Below are 27,466 nucleotides of genomic sequence, written 5' to 3' on the forward strand. Positions count from 1 at the left end.
CACTCTGTTTTAATACGGTGTTCATATAAAGTAATTAAAACTAGGTAATAATTGCAACGAGTGATAGCAACCGCTCTGTTTCAAATAGATCTCCAAAATTGGCAGTTAGGTCTACCAATACAATGGGCTGAAATAATCAATCTTTACGTCTACATCTGCTTTATTTACGAGATTATCAAGGAGTAATATTAATGTTTGATACCAAAACATTATGTTCATAAAATGTAGTAATGTACCTTACCTACTCATACCACGAAGGAACGTTTAATTTGAGTCCTTGAAACTAGATAACATATGCGCAGCAACAACAATAACTGACAAATTACCAATCATAAATCAATCAAGGCAATCGAAGAACGCATGACCTCAAACGATGCTGCGTCATAAATAAATGAAATTGTAAAGAGACGTGCATGGGGAAGTTAAAAACAGCTGCTTTCGAAAAAACTTTGAAAACACATCGCGTCTCCTTGAAGAACCAAACATCCACGAAACTGGACTTTGGAGATAAGGAGTTGTCGAACTGTCGAGTTTTTCTACGCTAACGACGTGTTGTAAATATTATTATTGAATAGCAAACAATTCATCTTGACAGATTGCGATCTAGATGACCAAAATATCATGCATACAATCTACGACTAAAAACCTACCGATAAAAGCGTTCCAATGTCACAAAAAATGCGATAATTTTTCGTTTACTTTCTTGTAGAACGTAGCGCAGATAAAACCTTGTTCGGGGGTTCTATAAATTTAGCAACATCGACCACAATTCAATATAATTGACCGTTACCCGTATAAAATGCTATATCATTATTCAATTCGCACAGAATTCAGAGTAATTAGGAGAGAAAAGATTTAATTGTATTGGCCAATTTTAATTACGCACTCGTAAAAGGGTTCGGCACGTTGAAAGGGAATAGTAATTACGGGCGACGCTCAGACATTTATTTCGGTGTAAATAATCCACAAAGCTGTTATCATAAATATCTATGTTAAGAATACAAGTACTCACATTTGAAATAGAAAAATAGCTTAAATAAAACTTGCGAGTCGTAATACTAAGCTTGTACATACATTTATTAGTTACTGCAGTCTCTAAAGATTTCGTACCTTTTTCTAATTTTCTTCATCACGATCCACACTGAAATACATTATCTTAGTTTATATTTTATGTAGTGTTAAGACTGTTCTTGTTCTCTGTTGTTCATTCATCACTACCTACACTGACACACGTTATCTTAGTTTATATTTCATATAGCTAATGTAAAGCCGTTCTCGTTCTGTTATTCATTCATCATTACATCACACTGAAACACGTTATCTTAGTTTATATTTCATATAGCTAATGTAAAGCCGTTCTCGTTCTGTTATTCATTCATCATTACATCACACTGAAACACGTTATCTTAGTTTAAATTTTATTTTGTGTAAAGAATGTTCTTGTTCATTTACTAACCACTGACACACGTTATCTTAAATTAGATTTCATGTAATGTAAAGACTGTTCTCCTTCTGATTTTCAATTTCAGAAAATTCTTCATCAAAAGCATATCCAGTCCAACTTGTCCAACTTCTTACGGCAATATCAACAGAAAAGCAGTACCTTCACATAAAATGAGATCATTTGTTTCCAGATGAATAGATTTTACGATGATCCACTTTCTCCAACAGAACGACACTGTTGAATGAATTAAGAAATGCAATTGATATACGTTGTCTATATTTTATAGCTGCGTTGGCAAGTTCTCTGTACTTCATTCATCATTTATTTATTTTCGACAGTGTAAACTGCAAAAATTGATTTCGCTGTCTGTTTTTCGTTCATCACTACCTACACTGACGCACGTTGTCTTAGTTTATATTTTAGTCAGCGTAAAGACTGTTCTTGTTTTCTGTTGTTCATTCATCACTTCCTACACTGACACACGTTATCTTAGTTTATATTTTAAGGTAGTGTAAAGACTGTTTTTGTTCTTCGTTGTTAATTAATCACTACCTTCACTGACACACGTTATCTTAGTATATAATTTAGACTGTTCTCGTTCTCTGTTGTTCATTCATCAAGACTGTTTTCGTTCTTCGTTCTTCAATCATCACTACCTACACTGATATACATAATCACAATTTATAACGCTAGAGTAACGATTTTTACAGAGTTCTTCGTTCACAAAGTCGAGAGGATACGGTTTAAGATTATCAGTAAATGCCTTCAGTTCGTCACCAACGCTATTCTAAATTTAAAGACAAAAGCAAGTCGTTAAAGTTTTATGAAACGTTCTATTCCAGACAATTTTGCGTGTTATACACATTAAGAGCACATCGAATTGGATAGTTCTCACTGCATCTGCGCATTTCTTCTTTTGAATTACCTGCTGAACGGAGGATATAACGCTTGCCTCCACAAGATATGAACTAGATATGGCTTCAGGATGCTCTGTATCTCCCCGAGTGGATACCTAATTTGAAAGACAAGAAACAAGATCCTTCATAAAAAATGTTGCAATAAACATATTTTACAACAATGCACTATTTACACGAAGGGCCATCGCTGAAGTGTGAGTGAGGAAGTGGCATAATCTTTTAACGCACCCCCTTTATAAATATACTGCTGTGTACGAAATTATTTATTTATCTTCGCCGACAACATGTTATAAATGTGAAGGAGCATAGATAACTACTAAACGGCAGGGAACCTGCAATAGCTTTCGCCAAATACGGCATCCTTTCGAACACAAGATCACAAACATTGTAAACAACACAATATTTCACAGGATAGTTTACGAGATTTGCTACAAGCCATACATAAAGATTTCCATTTTCTTGGATCTAATGATAACTTATAATATTGCGACAAGAGATTTTTCTTGAATCGATCAACGCTGATGGTGTAAAATGGCTCTTAAATAATTTGGCAATGCATTCGTGAGTCTATAATAGTGCATCTGTTAAAAAAAAACACTTTTGTAATGTGCTTGTTTACAAAGGAGTTATGGCAAATGACAGATTATGTGACACTTTCGTTTGCGAATTTGTTTCCAGAAGACGTGAAGACACACCAAAATACAAAATTATAAATGACATGTTATGGCGTGTGTGATATATCTGCTAGGAGTTCTCACTTTGAAAAAGCCATGCCAAATAACTACACCCAAATTTTTGCAATCTCGCTGTCCATGTGAAAACTGTTGCGTTTCGACAACTGCATGTTATGTATAACGATAAAAATAACATATTCCTCCTCAAATTATTATAAGGCACGATGTAGTGGTATACACACCCGATGAATTTTGGATATGGTAACCCTGATGTCGCCCTTCTTAAAGTAGTAGCCTTTAGCGATATATTCACTCTCAAACCTACACAATTCAAATGATGGATATTACAAAACATTGATCACCAAGGTAATAAGAAAGTACACATTTTTTTCAGAGGTGAGTTGCTGGGAGTAGGGGATAGGCAGGCAGCAGTCACCTCGCCAGTAATTCGCAAAAACTCATTTGGAAATATTTAATAAATGCTTTCTCTTCAATGTAACATTACAGAGACATATGCATATGTAACTTTTTCAAGAGCGATTTTAGAACTTGGTGCTCCACAATGGTATAACATAACAAAAAATCGTAACCAAACCAGGTTTGCTAGCTAAGTCTTTACACTCTCTCCAAGCAAGAGAAAACAAAAATTCAAAGGAAAATTAATAAAAAAGCAGGAAAAAGTGAAAGGCAAATAAGAGTTTTTGTATACCAACCCAAATCCAAGTTCTTCAAGAAATGTAGTAAGATTATCACTAGTCATGACTTCAACACATGTTCTCGTCATCACATTTTTGCTTTTCTCAGAGAATTGGTCTGCCTCACCAACATATCGTAGCTGCCTAACGTATGTAAAAACAGGGTCTCATGTCACATGTAGTAAAATCTGTTTCAAAGGTTTGATGCCGAGAAAGGTCAACACATACATCGAAAAGTGGAAAAAATTCAATACATGAAGATTTACTGCTTCAGAAAGACAAAAATTTCCCGATTGTTAACAAGCTGCAACACCCATAACAAAAATTTGCTGGAGGTGCATGAGCCCTCAGACATTCCTGGAGGTGCAAGAGGCCCCAGACACTCCTGGAGGTGCATGAGCTCCCAGACACTCCTGAAGGTGCATGAGCTCCCACACACTCCTGGAGGTGCATGAGCCCCCAAACACTCCTGAAGGTGCATGAGCTCCCACACACTCCTGGAGGTGCATGAGCCCCCAGACACTCCTGGAGGTGCATGAACCCCAGACATTCCAGGAGATGCAGCACTCCCAGCTAGCAACCTTACACGACTTCAAAATCTGTAGACATGTGGAAGAAGTACATCAAATCAGGGATTAACCTAGGATAATTTATAGGGGCGGTACTTCATGTTTGATAGGACCAGTAAACTGTAATATTCACTGGAATGCTAATGTAAATACTACTAGAGGCCATTTTGAAGCCCGCTATGACACCTTTTTGTATGTATTCTTAGGGATATTACCAAATCTCATGAGGTAAAACTTATCATGGCCATTTTTGCTACTGTATTTTATGTATGTCCTTGTTAATTTCTTAAAGTAATATCACAGACCTTCTAAAATGCAAAATAACTAGCATCAGGATTTGCTTCAAAGATGGTGGCACAGTTAGCGTTCCACTTAATATTACAGTTCATTGGACAGGATGTAAGCGTTTACTTTGCAGTGCCAATCTCCCCAGTAAAACCACCCCAACACCTGTTATAACTCATACAAAGGCATGAACAAACCAAGGCATTCCTGGAGCATCAAGAGAGCATCTTGCTCGAAGAGTTACAGCAGTGGCACCTTGGTCTATGTAAAGTATTGCATGAATTTAGTTAAAAAAAAGTATTTCACGAAATACACTGCATATTTATATATATGTATAAAGAGCTTTAATATCACCCAAATTACGGTTTAAAGCTTTCCATAAAACGAGAACACATAAATCTTTCCAACATAAAATTAAAACCTAACATTGTTCAGACTAATTGTTGTACGTGAAATCAAGAAAAATTTCAGTTGGATGTTATTAATTTATGTTTTTAGGTAGATATAAATGATAAAACAACGTATTTGAAAATTGAACTTACATGGCTTTAACACGTAAACAATTTCATGGTCAGCGAACTTGTTGTGAGACGCAGTACAAGGTTCGCATAATCCTTTCAGTCTATGTCGTAACGAACCAAGGGAGCTGTCTTCAACAGAGCCTTGTAAGAAATACTCAATGTGTTGCGAACGAACGGCAGACATTTTGATGTTAGTTCCTTTACTTTATGTTACACAAAATGAATAAAGCGCGATTGAAACGACCAGGACTGCATTCTCTTTTGGCATTGATCGTGGCCAAATTTTAATGTATATATTTTTGAAGAATTAACGTGTTCTTTGATATTTTACAGAAAATTACTACATTGATGTGAGAGAGCCTGTTGAAATAACTTTTTTTTTGTTGAAGCAGTTGACTTAATTTCATAGGTGATGCTGCCTGACATTCGGTGCGCAGACTGACAACGTTACTCATAACAAAAAACTAGTTATAACGAACGAATATCGGAACGATATAAAACAGCGGTTTCCATAAAATTTCATACATTTTACAACCATTCAATCTACTTCCAAGTACGAACCGAAGATAAATAATTTTATTAATCAGAGTACGAACCGGAGATTAATAATTTTATTAATTTTATTAATGTTTCGATCATATTTTAATGACAAAAACTTGCTTTAGTTTATCATATGTGGGCTGCGTGAAATTCTGAGCAAAGCTATTCCAAAATAGATGGCAGGAGTCTATTTTGGAATACATAAACTTTTCGCCAAACTTCTTTCCCAAATTAGAGAGCGAGGGAACTCTCTAATTTAGTTAGAATATTGGAAGTTGCTCATTTTATGTACATGTTTTTTGTGTTAGCGTGTTTGAATGTGATTTCGCTAATGACGTTTACACTTTTCGCAATCAAATCATTTATTGATCATCTGCAAACACCGAAGAATGGAAGTGAAGAATTTTGTCTTAGCAAAAACTGTTGACAGTCATCCAAAAAAGAAATAAAAAATTAGTCAAGCTTACCGTAAGAAACGTTGATCGACCTTGGCTCGACCATGTCGCTCTGAAGGAGACACAAATAAGATAATTAATGGATTTAATGAATGATAGAAACGAACATACTTACAGCTCGGATTTCCTCTTTAAGAACTTCTCGTCCTCAGCACTGAAAGAAAAGCCTGGAGAACAAGTTAGAGCCGGGAAAAAAAAAACAAACAAACATATACCCTTGTCTTTTTCTTGATCTTCTCGTTCTCTGGACCTACAATACTGTAAAAAATACTGAGCAACGAAGTTAGTGATGTGACAAAACAAACAAACAGGCTAACAAACAAGGTAAATAAACACATACCGCAGTCGTTATCTGCATCTGTTGCTGTATAACTGCATAACTGTAAGAATAATTGTTAAAATACAATCATTACTAACTGCTGGAGCTCTTGCAGCTATTCTGAAAAACTGGTGTTTGCAGAAGAACTGTTAAGATTGCGGTCGAAACTCGTAATTTACGACGATTTTCAAAAGACATTTGTTAGCTGCAGGCATTTTTAGGAAAGGTTTGCTTAAATGCTCCTTGAAATTACAGTCAGATTTTTCAAACAATAGGAAGATCGTATGTGTTCACTAGAGATGACATGTCAATAAAAATTTCCACGATTTGACTAGAAGATTCCGATCTTCCTCTGTCCATATAATTTCTCTTTATACCGTATTAGTTCTACCATGATACGGCATGCTGGCTATCTATGTTGCCGAAATCATCTACCAAAGTTAGAACACGAACTGGAAGTCGTTTCAAATGTTATGTGGATCCTATGATGTAGACACTGTTATAACATCCCTCAATGTTAATAACAGTGCCAATTATAGGTACAATAATGAATAATCGACTAAATATGTAACCTAGCTCGATAGCTTGTTAGATTGTCGATAACCACTCCGAATAAACGCCGAATTTAAAGATTTTGCAATAGTCTGCCAGCGTATTGCAATTTCTTTTTTAACGGTTTAATAGATTTATTGTAAGTTATACATTCATTTCAATGCTGAACGCAAGATGCTAACGCAAGAAGCACCTCCATATGAACATGTTTATGTACAACCACGTCAACTCATTTGTGCTGATTTCTTTAACATTACTCTTTGGAATAGAAATGCAAATTAACACGGATGATTACAATTCAGTCCATTAATCCTAAACCCCCCAATTATTTCTAACTAGTCCTTTTACGAAGGTGTTAACTGGATATACAAATAGAAATATGGAAATATATAGCGAGAGCAATATTTTTACGAGTATACAGTTGTTTGTATAGATCACTCGAAGAATTGATATAGAGCATGAAGGATGTTTTGTGTCGAAGGATAGTGAATATTTCTAGCATTTGATCATCTTGACGACGTCTGTGCTGTCTAGAGATGTAGAATACAGAGCAATTTACTTATTCGTTCAAAATTTTTCTTATCATGAGACAAGAAGATCTTATTCTCATTTACAGTGTGACCCCAGTTTTCAACTAAAAACCACAAGGCATTACAATCTTAATGAATGGTTTCACGCTTTGTTTAATCAATTTTACTTCTTCCATTTAACCAGAACGTCAACCTTACCACATCATCAATCGTAATTTAGTTATTACCAGTTACCACAAATTATTCACGATTTCACGCCAAGATCAAGACCATCACCATCGACATTTTAGCTTCGTATTCTTCTCTTCTCTTCAACCAAATCAAAAGACGTGTAATAATTTCTCCCAGCCGATCGCTTGAAAAATCTTGTCGTTCACAGCTAGACATCATCACACGACAAATATCAATCGAATAATGGCAGGCAAGTTATTCAAAAGTATTTGACGACTACCACCTACTTGACACGCTGGCTCGTCAAACGAGGTTTTTTTCACGAGTGTCTTTAGTACAAAGCATTTACATAAAACACAAAGCAAAAAAATAGGTGGTGTGCAACCATTCCACTGGGAGTGAGGGAACAATGGAATGTTCGCCATGTTGGAGGACATTTTCTTGTAAAAATCATCCAACACTGCGGCCATGACGTAGCTTACACGTCACAAATAGAGGTAAAAATAACTTACAATATAGGTAACAGATAGCATTAGCAAATAATTATGGAGGTATAAACATAAAGATAACAAATAACTATAGAGGTAAATGAGAGGTTTAGATATTTGGATATATACGAAGTTCAGTTGTATCATTAACATTAACTACAACATAAAACAGTGGCGTAGCCAGCCCGCAAGTTTTGGTCCTGCCATGTGAATTTTAGGTCATTAACATTATTCATTTCTTTAGAAATCTGTTGTTTTTACAGTGAGTGAACACAAAAAAATTAACATAGAAGACCAAATTCGGACATAAACTAAATCATAAAATGCAAGTAGCTATTTTATTTTAAGGAAGTGACGCACTTTTGCTTTCTCTGATTTCTGTTGGAATTGAATTCCCATGATACGCAAAGTTTTTCTTCAAGGAGTTAGTACTATGCATAGGAACATTCAGACAATTTGTAATCTACGTAGAATCTAAATAGTGACGTCTTGGGGCTGTTTCAAACGTCGAACTTTACATGCACAGAACGCATTAAAGACAAAAGAAAGTGAGATAAAATTCCTTATTATCTTTTGTTTTAAATGCGTTCGGCTCATATAAAATGCAACGTTTGAATTAGGCCTAAATGCAACAAAAGGAATATGCTTGCGCATGCATATTTACGTAATTGCTTCCGTTCGAATACACTATAATCATTTTCAATAAATTGAGCTCGGCCATTATCCTATTGTTCACTTGCAGTAAACTATTCAACTCATTTGTTGTTTTGGAATATGTAGAGAAAAAAACATGGTTAGGAAAAAAGAATCACGTTTCATAAAAAGGAAATTTCAAATAGCAGACGAGCACGAAAGCATATAGAAAAATAGTTTTTTAGTTGAAAAATTTAATGAAAGCCTGAAGAATGGTGGACAAAAAGATTTTCAACAGACGTCAAACAGCTTCTCCAATAATTCTCTAAAATTGTTGGGACCTGCCCAACAAGTGAGCGAAATGACATATCAATTTGGATACTCTACCCGCCCAATCTTAATGGGCCTGATTATGTCCATTCTAAAGTTTGGAGTGTGTGTGTCTCATAAAAAATATGTTATTGGGGAGGGGGGTAAGGCATAGGTTGCCTGAAAAAAATGGCGTGGAATTTAATTTGGCAGACAAAAAGGCATTCATATGCAATATAAATTTATTCAAATAGCTATCAAATGAGTATAAAGATTGTAGGCTCAAATCTTGTGAAGATGGTTAAATTGGTTAGTGGCAGAGCAATAAATAGCACATACAGTCAATGAGCAGTTTTTTTCGAGAGGTACTTAACCATTGAGACACACCATTCAGTGACTATGATCGTAATTGTTGAAGCTGAGCCTCAATATCTTTAAGACTATCTTCATCTTTTGATGCTGTGGCTCCTCTTGGAGCAGAGGGTAACTAGAACATAATTTAATATAAATAAACAGAGAGCAAGATATTTGACAAAATTTCATTTACATAGGCATTCTGATTTATGTTATAGATACTATTCACAGTAATTACTATCCTATTATATCCAATTACCACCTATTATATCCTAATACCCCATGTTATATTCTATTACCACTTGTTGTATAAATATATATATGAGACAAAGTTGTGGGCTTCGCTTTCCTTACGTTCTTTCTATTTTGGATTTCCCATAGAACAAATAATAGGGAAAAACTCTAAGTTCAAACAAAATTTCAAAAATCATACACATGGTAGGGGAACTGGGGAAACACACTGCTTCATGAGTTTCTGAGCAATGCACATTCAAGCAGTATAACAACTAACAGCTATGAATAAATACCAGTTCCATCTAAAACTATCCTTCTACTTTAATGTAAAGCCAGGACTTTCTATTATCAATATCTGTTGTTCTTTCTTCTTCTTTTTTTAAGAAAAAGGCCAGAAAATATTTCTGTGACAAACATCTAAGTCACTGTTACTATTCTGTAGCATTTCTCACACAAGTTAACCATACTTACCTTGCTTGACATATCAATGCCTATTTCATCCAAAACCTGAGTGACAATTGCATCTTGCTCAGCCTCATCATCAGAAGCATCGAAAACAGAGTCGAGAGTTTCATTCACTGGAAAAATTGAGATTTCGACATGTGATTATTTACATCAAATAAGAAGTTCAAATAAAAACTTATACTTATTTCTTCAGACATATCCATTTTCATGGATTCCTTTTCAAAGTTATGCATTGTTCTCTGTAAATCCTGTGGATTCATTTGCTTATTCACTGCTCCCATCGTCTAGAAAACAATACTTTTACTATGGCACAATAACACATAATTAAATTCCTCGGACAAACCATTTACCTTGGTTGCTGTTGCCATGGAGTTGGCCATCTTTGATGTTGACTGCATTGCTTGTATTTGATGACTCATTCCCATAACTTTTGAACTTGTATTCATGTTTCTTGCTTTCTGCTTTCTAACTTGCATGAGCTGCTTCGCTAAAACTGTACATGCCTTGAGAGAATTATTAATAAAAGCATTATCGTTAAGTGCCCATCTGTCATTGAAAGAAATAATTACATCTTAAAATACAACTCACTTGCTTATTGCCTTGCTTTGCCATTTTCTTGATTTCCATTTCCTGTAAAAAAATTTAATGATTGTATAAATCCTTCCACATTTTAAAAAACACCTGTGCGAACGTTTCAAACCAGTTGCTTCTCTTGTCGTTCCAGGGCTGTTTTATCCTTTCCCAACTCTCTTTGGGTACGATTCATCGCCCTTTTCTGTTCTCTCAATTGCTCTGAAAAGGTAATTTTCAATATACTTTAATAACAATACATAAGAAAACATTTACAGTTTAAATGTAAAGATGATATACAGCGGGAAACATTAAATAAAACAACTGCACTTACGTTTCGACATCTTGAAAAACTGTTAAGATACAAACTGTTATGATACAAATGTCATATTAATAAGTGCCGCAAACTATGATGTATTTGGCTATTTTAGGTTTACGTATGTGGGCGCCCATGTTTGTTTACAACTGTGTTATTCACTGAGCCCTACTTCATGTAATATGTATATGAACAATAGGCATTTGGTCTTCATTCAGCTAAATTCCGTCCAGCAAATTGTTTCTTGGTTTTTACATCCTTGAAAAGATTTTGCACCAGAGAATTATGTTTGAAAATCCAAAAGCAATGAGCTTCCAATTGAAAATATTTGCACCACATAGTTTCATTTGTTTGTTTTATCATTAGCTCACTAACGAGAAATACGTCACTTGGTTAAAAGATTAAGAGAAAGCTCGTCTATTTACAACATATCAAGTGCTTGCAATTAAAGATATAAATGCCATTTTCGTGATTTATATTATCTCTTTGATGAATGATCAGCTGTCTCCACTGCCTGATCCAGGAGAGGCTATGAATAGAATGAAAAAAGTAGAAAAGAGTAGCCTCCATCTTTCTCGAAGAAAATCATTTAAATAATTGGGTGGGGCGAGCGGGCAGGGAAGAATTATGAACTCACCTAATATGGTGTATATGAAATTTGCATTATCCCGACCAATGCAAATTTCATCATACAACAGTTCACAGTCTTTGTAAAACTCGTTAATACAATTATTGCTGTCACCATATACTGCGTAGGTTTCGTTCGCATGTGGTCCACTCCAGCATTCACCGTAGAACTGAAGACCAAAGTAACTGTAATCCTTTTCTGCTGTCTTTTTAGAGCAATGACATGCCAAACTATAAAATGTTGAAAGGATCAAGAGTAAGTGGGTTTGAATTGTATCGCTTTGATAGCTGAAACACGGATGTCCCTCTCCCGCGATAGTTCTCTTTTCTTCACATGTGCTGTTGAGTAAGGCGCTGTTCACATGAGCCCGGAAGCTGGGATTAAGCGAAGCGTTAAGTCATTTTAGCGAATGGAAAAAGATTAAATACTTCACAACAAAAAACTTATTTAACGTTAATTTGAGCAATTTCTCTATGATCTAACTTTGCAAATTCACAAAATCTTTGAAATGAAAACAAATAATTTAGCCTGATTTGAAAATTACGACTAAAATGACATATGACGCTTGTAACAAAAGGTTGTACGTTTTGCGCTTAAAGTTTTACTCCTTTCAATGACTCAAAATCATTTCACGCCTCACTGAATCCCGGTTACCGAGGTCATGTGAACAGCTCCCAAGATCTCTCTCTCTCATACATAATTCTCTAATGAAGTCTCTCTGTAATACAGGCATCTTTCTTTAATACAGGCATCTCTCTCTAATAAAGACATCTCTCTCTAATTACAAACATCTCTCTCTAATACAGACATCTCTCTCTAATACAGATATCTCTATCAAATACGGACATCTCTCTCTAATTACAGACATCTCTCTCTAATACAGACATCTCTTTCTAATACAGACATTTCTATCTAATACGGATATCTCTCTATAATACAGACATCTCTCTCTAATTACAGATATGGTATTCTAATGAGGATGTTTCTCTATAACATAAGCGTAACCAGCTCGTATTTATTTACAATATCAGAACATTATCAACATTGATCTTCTTGAAATTTGATCTATCAAAGCGAGTAACTTTCTACGTATTGTTTTCCAATACAAGCCTCTCTTTTCTTTGAAAAAAATCAGCAGGTCTTTAATACATACTCCGAAATGTACGCTCCGTAATTTTCCCAGTCGATTTCCTTGCCAGAATAAACGATGGAATATTTATCTCTGTCAGTAAATATCAATTCACTGAGCGCTCTTTTTGCATAAACTCTGTCTGCATAGCATCCAACCGTCCAGTACGGAGCCGTACATTTCCCTAGAAATATTATTATGTTTTTATCTATTAACTTAAGACTTCCATCCTTTTAATTAGTGTTTTATCATGTTCGTATCAGAGAAATGACAAAGAGACGTCGCACTTCCGTCCATGCACCAATTGTCTCAATTTTACACGCCAAACAAGAAACACCTGCTCACAGACAAAAAATTACCTACATTATGTGACTATACTTTTATACTTGAGAGCTTGTTTTTTTGATACATACGATAAAGGCAGTGTGCTTTGTGGGGTCGTGAATGGATTATATAAGTCTTTAGATTTTCAGTGTTTTGACCATTGTGTTTCCGCTAAGGGCTGAAATCTTTATTTCTTGTCTATCTTAAATATCAGATGAAGTCTGTCAAAATGCATCAAGCTATTAAATAAGATTTTTCATACCACTCTCCATGGTATCTTACATACTGTTCAAGGATCTTCTACCCCAGTAGCAGATCCAGGATTAGTTATATGAATTTCCAAATAATAAAATAAATGGACTATTGTATTTTTCTTTGTATATCCATGGGCGTAGAAAGTGCAAGAGGCAGGAGGGCTCCCCCCTAACTTTTAGAAGCTGAGACACAAGCCCTTCTAAAAGTGAACTGTGAACCAAATTCAAGTTTATGGACTTGACATTATAATGGCATATTTTGTCAACTATTTTTAACATATTCTTCACAAAGGATTAAGAATGAATAAGATTTTCCTATTTGATGACCCTAATATTTTGTTGTAAAACATAGCTGTGATATATCAAACGGCTAAGTAGCAAAGACTGCAAAAATTCATTTAAAGAGTTAAATTTTTAAATCTTCAAAGACTTGCATCTTTGGCGATCACTGTTGAGCCCCCTCCCCTGACTTCAAACATGTTTCTACGCCCTTGCATTTAACATTGGACCTACTACTCTTGTCGACCAGTTCTAACACAAAAAAGTCGTAAAACAGTTCTTTGAACCGGTGAACGTTGCATTAATCGATGTGGTCATGGCAACTTAAGTTGATTAAACTTGTCAAAGTCAAACTGAAAAAATAATCTTAGTAAGTGCACGCTTACCATCGATGTCGAGCAACTGGACCGATAAAAGAGAAGCCAAAAAAAGACATAGTTGGAATGAGGTGCGCATTGTAGTGGTCTAAATGGACAGAATAAAACAGGATAACTCAAAGTGAAAGAAAGTAAAACTGATCAAAAAACAAGCAAAGAAGAACAGTAATCGTGAACACGCTGACCACTTGTTAAAATAGCTACTGCTCTTGGAGCAAGTCACTGCATGCGCTTCCTTGATAAAATACTATGTTGCACAACTATTATGTAACAAGTCGTTTGCAAATTCGATATCTGAATTTTTTTAGTTATAAATGTAGAGGAAATACAATTCAAGACAGGACTTACAAGTATTTCTGCTTCTTCTTATCGTCGATTCCTTGAAGACGCTTGTGGGAAATGGATGAATGTATATAGAATGCAATATATTTATCGTGAGGAGATCTTTCCTATCGGCAAGCATTGCAAACGTGTTTTGTGGATAAAAGAAAAGAGATTTGTCCATTAAATAGCTCGTTAACGACTACACGATGGTCGCAAAAATGTATGGTCGCTATTTACAATATTTGCATCACAAAATTAATTGCATGTTGTTCACATTTGATTTATGGTCGTTTACAATGATAAGATTTTCACCAGCTTGGACATTGCTAGTATTTACCTCAGCTATTTTTTTTAAACGATGCCAATCATGGAGGAGCTATGGTCATGTTGCTTATTGATGAACGATGAAAAATATGACAAGCTTTTACAGTACTGCAAATCAAACATATTTTACCAATGTCTTCATTTCAAAGTATTACTAGATACTCATGCCCATTAGTTGTGTGCATTTAATGTCATGTAGGTGTGTGTGTGGTAATGAAAAGCAAAGAACGAGAACAGTCTTTATACTACGTAAAATATAAACTAAGATAACGTGTGTAAGTGTAGGTAGTGATGAATGAACAACAGAGAACAAGAACAGTCTTTACACTATCTAAAATATAAACTAAGATAACGTGTGTAAGTGTAGGTAGTGATGAATGAACAACAGAGAACAAGAACAGTCTTTACACTACATAAAATATAAACTAAGATAACGTGTGTCAGTGTAGGTAGTGATGAATGAACAACAGAGAACAAGAACAGTCTTTATACTACGTAAAATATAAACTAAGATAACGTGTGTAAGTGTAGGTAGTGATGAATGAACAACAGAGAACAAGAACAGTCTTTACACTACATAAAATATAAACTAAGATAACGTGTGTCAGTGTAGGTAGTGATGAATGAACAACAGAGAACAAGAACAGTCTTTACACTACATAAATATAAACTAAGATAACGTGTGATGGTTTAGGTAGTGATGAATGAACAAAGAACGAGAATAGTGTTTATTCTACCTAAAATTAAAATATAAACTAAAGTAACGTGTGACTGTGTATAGGTACTATTGATGAATGCACAACAGAGAACGAGAACAGTCTTTACACTACCTAAAATATAAACTAAGATAACGTGTGTCTGTGTTGGTAGTGATGAATGAACAACAGATCATTAAATCTTTAGCCAAACACAATGAAAAAATACCGATAGAGAAACGTCATAACCATTACTCTTGAAATTGATAAATGAAAACATTAAGCCACAATAAACAACATTATCTGTAATGAATTTTTCGTAAAAAGAGCATGGGTGTATCTTTAGCATTACTAAAAAGAGTAACACCAAAGACTCTCAAAAACATTTGAAAAATTCAGTAATCAAGAATATGGCATGTATTGTTAGTCGATGTATTTATTTTCTTGGCAATCGCGCCCAATTTCAAATTGCAAAAAAGCGATAACGTTTAGAAAAACTTTACATTCATTACTTTTTATCGAAGTAATGAACAATGAAGCACAGTCACGACTTTAGAAGATTGTCCCATTTAGAAATTGGCTTTTTTCACACTTGATTACCTCATGTCTAGTTTCATGATCAGTTTTCATTAATGCTAATTAGTACCTTTCTGACATCCGCGAGTATAAAGAAGGGTGCAAAGTTCAACCGAAATCAGAGTCTATCAAAAGAAGCATTATTTGACAAAGTTATTTGGGGGGTAAGGTTAGGTTTAGATTAGCTCCCCCAGTGTCCGTCAAGGTTAGTTAAATGATGTATTTTAGCAACTAGCCGTCTGTTCAATGACATTAACTTTATTGTTTTCTTTGATGAAATATCTCTTAAAACTGCCAAAGTCTTTTTTTCAACATTTGTGTTTTCATGCTTGCTGCTTGAGCTATTGAAGTTTTTGTAAATTTGATAATTTGTACTGTGTCATTTTTCAACCAACCTATCTTAACATGGTGTTCGTTTTCGATTTTATGCAAGAATTGAAAATACAAACCTGTCTGTTTTTTTATCAAAAAGTTCAACGTTTTGTTGAAGTTAATAAGCTACATGATATTAGGCAAATATAATTAACATTGGCGAGAATGAATAAAAGTAAAAGATGCTTTTATAGAGGAAAAGATCAACCATAAATTCTCTAATTTACGTGCAAACAAATGTTGAAAAAAAAGTCCATCGCAGTTTCGGGTGATCTTTTGTTTAAAAGCTTAGAGAATTCCATTTCATGGGCTCTCTATAGCAGGCACGAACTCATAATAAAGCAAACAAAAAAGCTTATACCAAAGTATTTTAAATTATGTAGTAAAAGCAAGAATGACCAGTAAACTGTATTAGCAAGTACACTGCTATATATGTATATATATATATATACCAAACCGAGACTTTCTTCAAATCATTTTTTCATTGACAGAGCTTTCGTTTAACCCAACATACACGACATTTTAAGTTTTTTTTGTCTTACGTTTTATCGATTTGGATTTAAACACAGAGAGTTCTTTACTACGTTGACCAAGTAATCTTTTAACTTTTAGTTTATGGTTATGTTGGTGTTTCGAATGAACTTTCGTTTTAGCATTCGGATCTCCTCTTGAATTGCCTTCGTTTTTGCCTGCTCAAGATAAAGAAAATCATGGAGATAAGCCGTGTTTTTTAAATGAGTCTTTTTGAGCTCGGTGAAGTCATGCACAAACCAACATTTTTATGGAAATTTATCAGCCGGATGAATAAGCCTTCTCTCACTGTTATGGTTATGAGTGCTTACGTCACAAACTGTGACGTTGTGAAGTGGATTGATTGGACTAACTAAAAAATAGCTGTAGATAAAAACATACCCCTGGATCTATGATTCCCCATTCGCATACGACTTGAAGCAAGCTGGAATGGTTCATCGAAAGCAGAATTTTGGAGAGTCGGTGCAACGTCATGTGGCTTAGAAGATCTAATCCTTAAGAAAATACAATTTTGTTGTCTTTCGTGTGAAAGACATAACAGTGCACTGTTTATTGGCAATGATCTGATGTAGCAACTGGAATGTTTATTTACTCCAGTCCAGTGTCTTCATCAGGAATGATCTGATGTTGAAACTTGAGTGCTTTTACGCTCCAGACTAGTGTCTTCTTTAGGAGTGATCTGATGTTGAAACTGGAATCTTTATTTACTCCAGTACAGTGTCTTCATCAGGAATAATCTGACGTTAAAACTTGAGTCCGTATATATTCCAGACTAGTGTCTTCATTAGAAGTGATCTAATGTTCATGCTGGAATTTTTAAATACTCCAGTCCAGTGTCTTCATCAGGAGTGATCTGATGTTTAAACTTGAGTCTTTAAAAATACCAGATTAGTGTCTTCATCAGGAGTGTTCTAATGTTGAAACTTGAGTTCTTATATATACCAGACTAGTGTCTTCTTTAAGAGTGATGTGATGTTGAAAGTTGAGTTGTTATATATCACAATGTAGTGTCTTCATCACGAGCGATTTGATGTTGAAACTTAAGTTCTATATACTCCAGCACAATATTCTTATTACGGATGATTTGAGTGATTCGATGATTTAACTTGAATCTTATATGATAAAGTCTCGTGACTTCTGCGGTCTCTGCTAATGTGTGAATATATATAAGAATGATCTGATGTCGAAACTTGTATACTCATCAAAAGATGTTGAAATAAAGAAACACCTTGATAGCATCTTTGATCTTCGGAATGGAATCATATCAGGAAACATTGAGTCGATGTAACCGGTTCCTGTTGCGCTATTGGGATACGATTGCAAATTAAGATCAAACTTCGGGGGAGGTTGATGGATGATTGCGGCCATGTTGCTGGCGTCACCGTGCTTAAAACAGTAAGAACACGCAGCGTGTTGGGGATCTGAAGAGAAATAACGTGAACACATTAGCTTTCCCTTTTTGTCTTTGTTTTCCTTTTACTTGTGGTTAGCTAGCTGTCGAAAAACTTTTATATATTTAGCAAAAGAAACAGCAGAGAGCGATTGTACAGAGCCTTCATAGTTTTACCCATGAAAATATATTGGATACTTATGAAGTAAGTGGCTATGTTTAAGATGAAACTTTGTCACCTTAACACCAATATTTTTTTTCATTGATTGACGAATTCAAGGTGCAGGAATTTTTCCCTTTCTAGAATCCTAGAATTTTTGAAACGTTCAAAAATAATTGCTACCCAGTGAATAGCGCTATTTTGCCTTCGTGCAACAGACTTCGAGTGTCTTATCTGTGATAAAGTGTGTTTTAACTTATGCTTTCTGTTTCATTTTTCAAAATGGTCATTTTGAAGGAGTTTCATAAATTTGGAGCCCGTTCAGTTAAACGGAAAAGAAAACTGAGGACGTTTTCTTTGCTGGTGTTCACGCGATATTTAATCAAGATGTCGCTTTTATTTTCTCGGAAAATTCATCTTCCACCTACCATGAAAACATGCGGGACAGACGCGCGTCTGGATATCTAAAAGAATACACATAAAGTAAGATCAACCGTGTATCTGTCCATCTTGGAGAACATAAGGTACTCCCTTATACTTGGCCCACTTCATGACTATATGATACACATAAACACTTTCTCCCTCATACTGACTTCATGATATTCCAAGATACGTCATCCCTGTTAATGTCTACTAGGTATCCCTAGATACTATGTCTCTCTAGGTGACCTCTATGTACTACTTTAGAAACTTCAAGGTACTTCTAAATACGTTGTCTTTTCAGTGAATATAAACTATATGTAGAATATAACTGCATGAATATTTGGTCTCCATTAAAGAAAATGTATATAGTGTATAGTTTCAATCAGTGGCGTAGACAGGAGGGGCGTGTATAGTTTCAATCAGTGGCGTAGACAGGAGGGGCGTGTAAAGTTTCAATCAGTGGCGTAGACAGGAGGGGGCTGTTTGACATGGCCTTCCCAATAAACCGAAAAACGCCTTCGTGACAAGATTAAATTTTGAATAAAAATTAGAAAAATACCTGACTACCTATGTTACAATCGGTTTGTGCAAAATCTAACCCCAGAAAAATGGGATATTACTGTCTGCAGATTAAAAAACTTCACTGCAAGAGCACATAACTCCAGGACTCTCCTACATAGGTGAACAGGTTTGGCGTCCAGGTAGTCATAGAATGTTAATTGAGGATGGGGGTGTATTTTTCAGAAGAAATCAGTCGGGCACAACTGAATATATTAATGAACACCTCCCGCCCTCTAGAGCCCTGTTCGACGTTATGCTCTTTAAAAACTTCAGGTGTGGTCCCGCCACCGATTATAACTATCTATTCCCAAAAATTCTCTGTCTTTTCTAATCATAGAATGATAACCTATAGTCACCTCGAAGAACTTTATCGGCAACGCTAGCAGCAAGACATTTCAACTGAAGCGAGGTCTTCACCTTGAAAAGATGTCGGAACTTCGGGAGGCTGCTCATCATCAAGAGTTGAAATTTGCTGAAGTGCTGTCCAACACCGATACCAAAAATGTTAATACCACTAGCGTGCAACTCCCGAGAAGGATATAGAAAATTGTCTGCCGAAGGAGCGTGAGTGACGGCGATCAAGACGTGGGGAACGTTTTGTCTGGCAGTCGGATCACGGAATAGTAGAAGTGCTGCCTGCAAGCCACGACCAATCAATACAGCTTTTGTATCGTCGTCTCTTTTTGTAGGCACGGACGGTTCATCTGGAATAAGCATTTCATAGAAATGAATCAATGTAACGGTCATTGTTCACGAGATCATTTACTTTGTTAAAGTTGACAAACTTTTCTTAATCGCATTAAAGGTCGTTCCCAGTTTGCGCACGTTCTCGTCGAGCATGCGCACGTTCACAAACGCATTTCTATATGCTATACATTGCATGGCAATACTTATAAAGTGAAGATTTATTTTGAATTAAGCTTTTTCTAAAGTGATGTTTGGTAAATTTAATTTGCCTTTACTTGGCAGTGTGACCGATCGGCAACAATCACCAGACGAAAGGTGTACAAACTTTTCAAAGAATTCGCCAAGTAAAGGGGGACATGTGGCAAGCAATTACAATTCTTTCTCGGCTGGGTTCATATTGTTACGTAGCCTATGGTGAAATTTAGAATGGACATGTCCTTATGTCTCGACCAAGACGTGCTTCGCGCTTTTTTGTGTTTATATCATATCTTAACTTTCTGAGCCTGCAACACACTAAATGAAGCGAACGTGAAGTAAGACTTACTGAAAATTCACTCGAAAGAAATTACTCCACTAACAATCTCCTACCTCGGTCAGCCTTTTTAAATAAGAAGTTGTTAAAACTAATTGAAAACAAACTTTTTAGTAAAACTAATCGCCTGCACTGGATACCAAATGAATACATAATGTGAGAGTTTTTACGGCGTCAAGCAATTCATTTTCTTGGCCAGCAATACTGTCGTCACCCCCTGTTTTGCACGCAATGCATCTTGGTTGACATACATTCTCTTTAACGACCGCTTTTTTGGATTCCATTGAAGGATTCCAGATTACAGTTTGTGTATTCTGGATTCCATTGACGGATTCCAGATTACAGTTTGTGTATTCCGGATTCCATTGAAGGATTTAAGATTACAGTTTGTGTATTCCGGATTCCATTGAAGGATTCCAGATTACAGTTTGTGCATTCTGAATTCCATTGATGAATTCCAGATTACAGTTTGTGTATTCTGGATTCCATTGAAGGATTCCAGATTACAGTTTGTGTATTCTGGATTCCATTCTAATGATGGAGGATAAACTCCTTCCATGAAATTTAACTGCTCTTAAGATATCAAAAAAAAAGAGATTAATATGGATCATTCTGCATACCTTTACATAAGACGAAACTTTGATAAGTAGCAAAGATTCCACGAAAACAAAATAAAAAAGTACCTGAATACGATTGCACAGTGTTTGAAGCAGACTTGACGGTATCGTTCCACGTTTTCCGTTTTATCATTGAACGTTTCCGCGTGCCAGATGCGCGTTTCCAACGAGATTTTCGTGCAACGAATGAGGGATACTCAAGCTCATCTAAGGCTTCGTCGAGTTCTTTCCGAGAGCTGTACCGAGTGAAGCCGAACAATATCGAGGCATCAGAACTAAATGTAACCAAAGCAACGCGAGTAGCCATTGGTTCCACGGTGAATTTGTGTGAAAGAGATTTTATGAAATCCTTCATGTCATTGAACATGGCGCGATCAGACGTGTCGATAAGGAACACAATATCCATAACAGCTTGAAAGAAGAAAAACAATCAAAGCACGGAAAGAATAAAAAACTTTCTACGACTATGCTGAATTGATTGTCAAAGATTTTAGATACCTGGAAATTCATCTGCTTCCTTGTCATTATCTGGGTCACCAAAACATTGGTCACCATAAAACCTAGGTCCCCCACCTGCAGCTCTGACCACACCTCCAGCTAAGCCAGCACTCCGGTATAGTCCTCCTCCACCCCCATAACCTGCTCCTGCCATACCACCACCACCACCCTGTCCTCCTGCCATACCACCACCACCCTGTCCTCCTCCAAAACCAAAACCAAACTGTCCTCCTCCCATACCCCCACCACCCTGTCCTCCTCCCATACCACCGCCACCCTGTCCTGCCATACTACCACCACCCTGTCCTCCTGCCATACCACCACCACCCTGTCCTCCTGCCATACCACCACCACCACCCTGTCCTCCTGCCATACCACCACCATGAAAACCTTGACTGTTGACACTTTTCACAATATTTGGTCGAATGCGACCGACAACTGTTGGGTTTACAACGACGCTCTCATAATTTGGACTGCTGTTCTTTGACGCTGTCCGAGAATTCGTCTTTGATACGTTCCTATTGCTGGAAGGTTGAAAGGAGGAAACTTCAGAAAAGTGCTTAGGAGGGATATTCAGAATTATGTTAGGATTTTGTCCAGGTAGTCCATGTAAACTTTGGAAAGTTTGGTGAATTTCATGGCTAACGTGAGACGGTTCATTGACCTTTTCATCATGGTATAGTTTTTCAGAGCTCTTGCCATTAGAAGCATCGACAGCCATTTCAGAATGACCGTTACCTTTTAAATTATCGGTGACATGTTGTGGCACGGGTTCGCCAAATATTAGTGGTTCGCCATGTAAGGAGCCATGTATTGATCCAAACGTTGATTTAAATATCTGCGGCGGCTGTTTTTCCTGTGGCAATATATTGTTGTATACTCCTGGAGCTTTTTTTAAGTATGAGTTTTCGGGTTTATCTTCATGCAGTCCATCAACTTTTACGCGAGATGAGCCGTATCCCTTGTTTCTAGGACTTTTTTTTATTCTTATGGAAAAAAACGGATCTTCGAGCTCAAGTTTTACGAAGTCTTGCTCAGATGCTTTATATTTAAGCGGTTTGCTGTCAACGTTTTTCCACTTCTTTTGGTATTTATGACGGGAATGAATTCTGCCTTTTGAACTTTTGGCTGCTGCTTTCGAAGATCTATGTTTTGTAGGAAGCGGCTTTTTTCCAAGATGTGGTGACTCTTGTATGCGCGAAGAAGCGCCGGGGTGAGCAGTGAATGGCTGAACTGCAGGCCTGATTTGCGCCCCTGAAATTAATCCGTCAATTTCACTTGTTCTTTGGTCACCATGGATTTCTGTCGCTTGGTTTCCACCATTAATAGGCTTCATGACCAAGTCACTATTTGAATTTTGATAAAGTCCGTTAGTATCTTTAAGAAACTCAAAATCATCGAAAAGCCTGCTATCAACACTCTTAGCGTCCAAACTAGGGACAATTTTTAATAAATCGTTTCCATTTACATCCGCAGCATTGTAAGGATACTCCATGTTGTTGGGGTTGTTCATAGAATATGGTGGTGGGACAATCTGCTTACCGATGCTTTCGTAAAGATTACCGTCCCAGCGAAGTGGCGTCATCTGGTTGTGCTCTAAGATGCTTGGGTAGTTTTTGATGCTGCGCGATGAATGCTGGGAAGAATTGTTCTTTGAAGGTAAACTTAATTTGAAGTTTTCAAAGTAACCTTTTCCATTTTGACCATTTTCATTCTCCGATGGTGAACCATCATTGGATAGAAAACTTTTCAACTTATCAACGCCTTCCGAGTTTTCGGAATTCGGTATTGGCCATGGAGTAATTTTTAATAATGAATGGCCAATCGAACGGGAGCTTAAGTCGTTCCTCCCGTCTGACACAAAATGAACTTTGAAAAAGTCTCCGTGTATTGCTTTGTTGGGATAAAACATCGAGTCTGAACGTCCGTTTTTAATAATGTGACGTGACTTTTTTGTGTGAAAAGATTTGGGAACGCTCTTTCCGGTTTTTAGTTGAGGCCCATTGCCTTGAAGTTTTGAGTTAATGGAGTTGGACGAGTGCTTGCGAGTGTTTGTGAGTGTTTGACGAGTGTTTGCGAGGGTTTGACGAGTGTATGCAAGCGTTTGCGAGTGTTTATGAAGGTTTGACGAGTGTTTGCGAGGGTTTGACGAGTGTTTGCGAGTGTTTTGTAGATATATAGGATCTTGGGTGTCTTGATCTTGACGTGGAAATAATCCATTTAAAGCCAATCCTTTTCTATTGATATTTTTATTAGCAACACCAGAAGTACGGAACTTGACAATTCTTCCATGAACAGAGCTCTTTTTGTTTTGTTTTCTTGCAACAAATGATTTCTGAAGATTCTCGCCGGTATTCACAATTTTATGTACTTGAAGATTATCTTTACCATTTCCTTAACGAAAAGTTGATAACATTTATGTCATAATGCAAAAGGCTTTTTAACTTACATACTTCGAAGAAGCGGTACTTCTATATTCTGTAGCTATATATATATATATATATAGATAATATATTATTATAATTATTCTGTAGCTATATATATATATATACATATTATATTATTATAATTATTATTGCGTATACTTAAACCATTATAAAAATGGCCCCTTCCAAGTTCATACTGGTTCTTGAATATGGCCGACAAACATTGTCGGCTCATCACAATCATCAAAAAGCAGCGTTTAGTCTCCCTTGAATTAATCCTGAAATAATTTTTTTTGTGAAATTGACTCGCTTTCATGTAACACATTTTTTACGTGAATAAAATAAAAACATATACATAAAATTTATTCGTTTGATTTTAGTTTAACTTTCACTAATTGTTTATTTATAGAACTTAATAAAGACATAAGATTATTTACTGATAAAAGTCTTCCATTTAGCCTTCAAGAATGTTTCTTTTTTTCCAATAGGGATAGTTTCCGATAGTTTGCAAAAGTTTTCAAATTTTTGTTAAAATATAGCTACGTTACAACTTTACGTAGTTTCCAATTAATCTTTTTCATTAAAACACAACAAACATCAAGTAAAACCTTTTAAGGCATAATAAATATAATCAAATTCAGCCAACGGGTCCAAACTTCTAGCTCGCAATTGTGTTCATGCTTTGTCAATTTCAGAACATTAAATCATCATTCATTTCTTTAGAAATGTATAGTTTTTGCATCGAGTGAACACCTAAATATTTACATAGCATGAACAAAATTGAGGGCTGGCTACGCCACTAGAAACTACCCCCAGTTAAATAAAAAATAAGCACAACATGTTTACCTATTTTGTTCTCGTGAGTCACAACGTGGTGTTCAAGAGATAAGAATATCACGATAAAGAGCCAAAACACAGCTGCCATAATTGTTATAGTTTGTCTTGCATGTGTTCATAATATACTCTTTATTGCTGAATGCATGACTAATCACATCAAACTTGAATAAAGATCACAATCAAAAGTAAAAATCGTACGCCAAGATTCAAATATTGTAGAGAAAACAAAGTTTGCTAAACAGTTCAACCTGTGAGACAAACACCAAATACTTTGATTTGCCATGCGTAAAAGACACCTGTCATGACGGGTTCTTCAGAGCGGAACTCAAACTAACGGTCCTTGTAAGGAACGATGACTTTTTGGGAATTTGGGTTTTTGTTTTAGAATGGTGTGCCGTAGCAAGGCCATGTCTTGTTGTGGTAATTATATTATTTTACTTTTGAAGAACAATAGAATATTAAGAGCCATGAAATATGAAAAGCCATGAACGGTGAATAACAATGGAAGATGAGGAGCAATGAAAGATGAAAAAGAATGGAAGATGAAGAAGAATGGAAGATAAAGAGCAATGGAAGATGAAAAAGAATGAAAGATGAAGAAGAATGGAAGATAAAGAACAATGGAAAATGAAGAAAAATGAAAGATGAAGAGGAATGGAAGATAAAGAACAATGGAAGATGAAGAAAAATGAAAAATGAAGAAGAATGGAAGATAAATAACAATGGAAGATGAAGAAAAATGAAAGATGAAGAAGAATGGAAGATAAATAACAATGGAAGATGAAGAAAAATGAAAGATGAAGAAGAATGGAAGATGAAGAAGAATGGAAGATGAAGAGCAATGGAAGATGAAAAAGAATGAAAGATGAAGAAGAATGGAAGATAAAGAACAATGGAAAATGAAGAAAAATGAAAGATGAAGAAGAATGGAAGATAAAGAACAATGGAAGATGAAGAAAAATGAAAAATGAAGAAAATGGAAGATAAAGAACAATGGAAGATGAAGAAAAATGAAAAATGAAGAAGAATGGAAGATAAAGAACAATGGAAGATGAAGAAAAATGAAAGAAGAAGAAGAATATGAAGAATGGAAGATCAACAGATATAAATTTTAACGGATTTTTTTACGTGAAGATTGTACATTCGCGCAGTTTTTACGTTAATTTCACGTAGACTCAACAGTAGACAGAAAAATATAGAAAATTTTTGCATTCTGTTATAACTTGTTGATAACTCGTCAATGGTGTTTCGAAACAGCACATACAACAACGACATAAAAGTCATTACAAGAGCAGAAATAAACGTTAACAAATCAGTGAATATAAATTTCTATAGGCAGAGACAACCAGTAGGTAATTCATTAAAAATGTGTCGGGTGATATTAAAACACCGGGCAGTGGAGCAGCAAATTCGATAATATGGGGGGAGGGGGGGGGGGCTCAGTCGAGGCACATACTGATCATAATATGTGACTCCCCACTCCTCCAAAAACAGACAAAAAAATACACAAAAATAAATTATAGAGCAGATACAAACATACCAAATAGTATAGGCACAAATGCCATTTACGCATGAAGATAAACCCGTGGTAGTTTGTGACTCTTCGAAAATTCGCCGGTATATTTTACAGTAAAGTAAACGCATTACTAACACGGTGGGGACACACTAAACACTAAACAAAAGCAAATACAAATTAGATACAAAAGTAAATGCAAAGCAAACAAAAAAGACCGCTCAACCTAAAGAAACGTTAAGTATATAAGTATTGTCAATTTGCTGCATACTAACTCGAGCCCATTAAATCTTGCAGTCGGAGCATTTCGACATCAATGACAATGGGCTGGAATTACTGTCAGTTGCCTTGACTTATTAACTTAAAACGCAACACCTGCATGAACATAAAATAATAAATCGAATGGTTTTTGAATGAAGACGTTAAAAATTCCTTGTCAACAAGCTTGGTCCCCCCGGAAATTGAAGCCTTCGCACGATTTGAGTGTTTCCCACGCTTCGCTATGGTTGCCTGCTCTTTATTATACAAAACAACCAAAGTATAGAGACAAAAACAAAATTCAACTTTTCGAGCGTGTTGGGCTTTGAAATTCGGCTACCAATAAAAAGATTCAAAAACATCAATCAAATAATGACAAAAAGTGCTGCAGCCATCGTTTAAGGCCTCGACAGCGTTTTGCCGAGTATGTCTACGTCGAAAAATGAACCAATAAAGCAAAACACGCGATGTATTTTCCCTTGGGAAACAGTCGTCTTTTTCCTCAAGAGAGTCTACTGTTTCAATATTCATTTAAAATACCAACGCTAACTTACCTATTTTCAAACAACTGTAGTGCTCTTCAATCTTCATTATAACTCATTTGCTCAGCAAGCTTTGCATTTGAGAAAATGAACGTTTCAAGGAACAACAGCAATTTAAACAAAACCTTGGAAACAAAGACCACACTGAATTGTTTTTGCCATATGTAT

General features: G+C 35.9%; 4 protein-coding genes and 1 long non-coding RNA gene across 5 annotated transcripts; all 5 read right to left on the reverse strand.

Moving 5' to 3' along the window:
* Positions 1-923: 923 nt before the first annotated feature.
* LOC124442290 (mediator of RNA polymerase II transcription subunit 18-like) lies at positions 924-5,473 on the reverse strand. Its single transcript, XM_046992788.1, has 7 exons — positions 5,127-5,473; positions 4,782-4,845; positions 3,749-3,874; positions 3,278-3,356; positions 2,370-2,456; positions 2,185-2,231; positions 924-1,678 (listed from the first exon to the last, which is right to left on the reverse strand). The coding sequence occupies exons 1-7, from the start codon at positions 5,287-5,289 to the stop codon at positions 1,621-1,623; spliced, it is 624 nt and encodes a 207-aa protein (XP_046848744.1). The 5' UTR covers positions 5,290-5,473; the 3' UTR covers positions 924-1,620.
* A 3,853-nt stretch (positions 5,474-9,326) lies between these two features.
* Positions 9,327-11,203, reverse strand: LOC124442646 (charged multivesicular body protein 2b-like). Its single transcript, XM_046993143.1, has 7 exons — positions 11,060-11,203; positions 10,856-10,947; positions 10,744-10,785; positions 10,506-10,658; positions 10,337-10,439; positions 10,162-10,268; positions 9,327-9,589 (listed from the first exon to the last, which is right to left on the reverse strand). The coding sequence occupies exons 1-7, from the start codon at positions 11,067-11,069 to the stop codon at positions 9,500-9,502; spliced, it is 597 nt and encodes a 198-aa protein (XP_046849099.1). The 5' UTR covers positions 11,070-11,203; the 3' UTR covers positions 9,327-9,499.
* Positions 11,204-11,382: 179 nt separating this feature from the next.
* LOC124441663 lies at positions 11,383-13,394 on the reverse strand. The gene is made up of 4 exons (XM_046992128.1): positions 13,385-13,394; positions 12,823-12,982; positions 11,679-11,899; positions 11,383-11,570 (listed from the first exon to the last, which is right to left on the reverse strand). The coding sequence occupies exons 1-4, from the start codon at positions 13,392-13,394 to the stop codon at positions 11,539-11,541; spliced, it is 423 nt and encodes a 140-aa protein (XP_046848084.1). The 3' UTR covers positions 11,383-11,538.
* A 2,799-nt stretch (positions 13,395-16,193) lies between these two features.
* On the reverse strand, positions 16,194-25,336 carry LOC124441664. The gene is made up of 8 exons (XM_046992130.1): positions 24,995-25,336; positions 21,723-24,116; positions 21,291-21,635; positions 19,745-20,092; positions 18,833-18,868; positions 18,083-18,275; positions 17,236-17,348; positions 16,194-17,012 (listed from the first exon to the last, which is right to left on the reverse strand). Exons 1-8 carry the CDS (start codon positions 25,071-25,073, stop codon positions 16,846-16,848), a joined length of 3,675 nt encoding a protein of 1,224 aa, XP_046848086.1. The 5' UTR covers positions 25,074-25,336; the 3' UTR covers positions 16,194-16,845.
* Positions 25,337-26,574: 1,238 nt separating this feature from the next.
* Positions 26,575-27,374, reverse strand: LOC124443367. Its single transcript, XR_006947640.1, has 2 exons — positions 27,311-27,374; positions 26,575-26,657 (listed from the first exon to the last, which is right to left on the reverse strand). It is a non-coding gene; the product is annotated as an uncharacterized LOC124443367 (long non-coding RNA).
* Positions 27,375-27,466: the final 92 nt, after the last annotated feature.

This window comes from Xenia sp. Carnegie-2017, unplaced genomic scaffold (genome assembly GCF_021976095.1).
Source record: "Xenia sp. Carnegie-2017 unplaced genomic scaffold, XeniaSp_v1 HiC_scaffold_20, whole genome shotgun sequence".
Taxonomy (NCBI): domain Eukaryota; kingdom Metazoa; phylum Cnidaria; class Anthozoa; order Malacalcyonacea; family Xeniidae; genus Xenia; species Xenia sp. Carnegie-2017.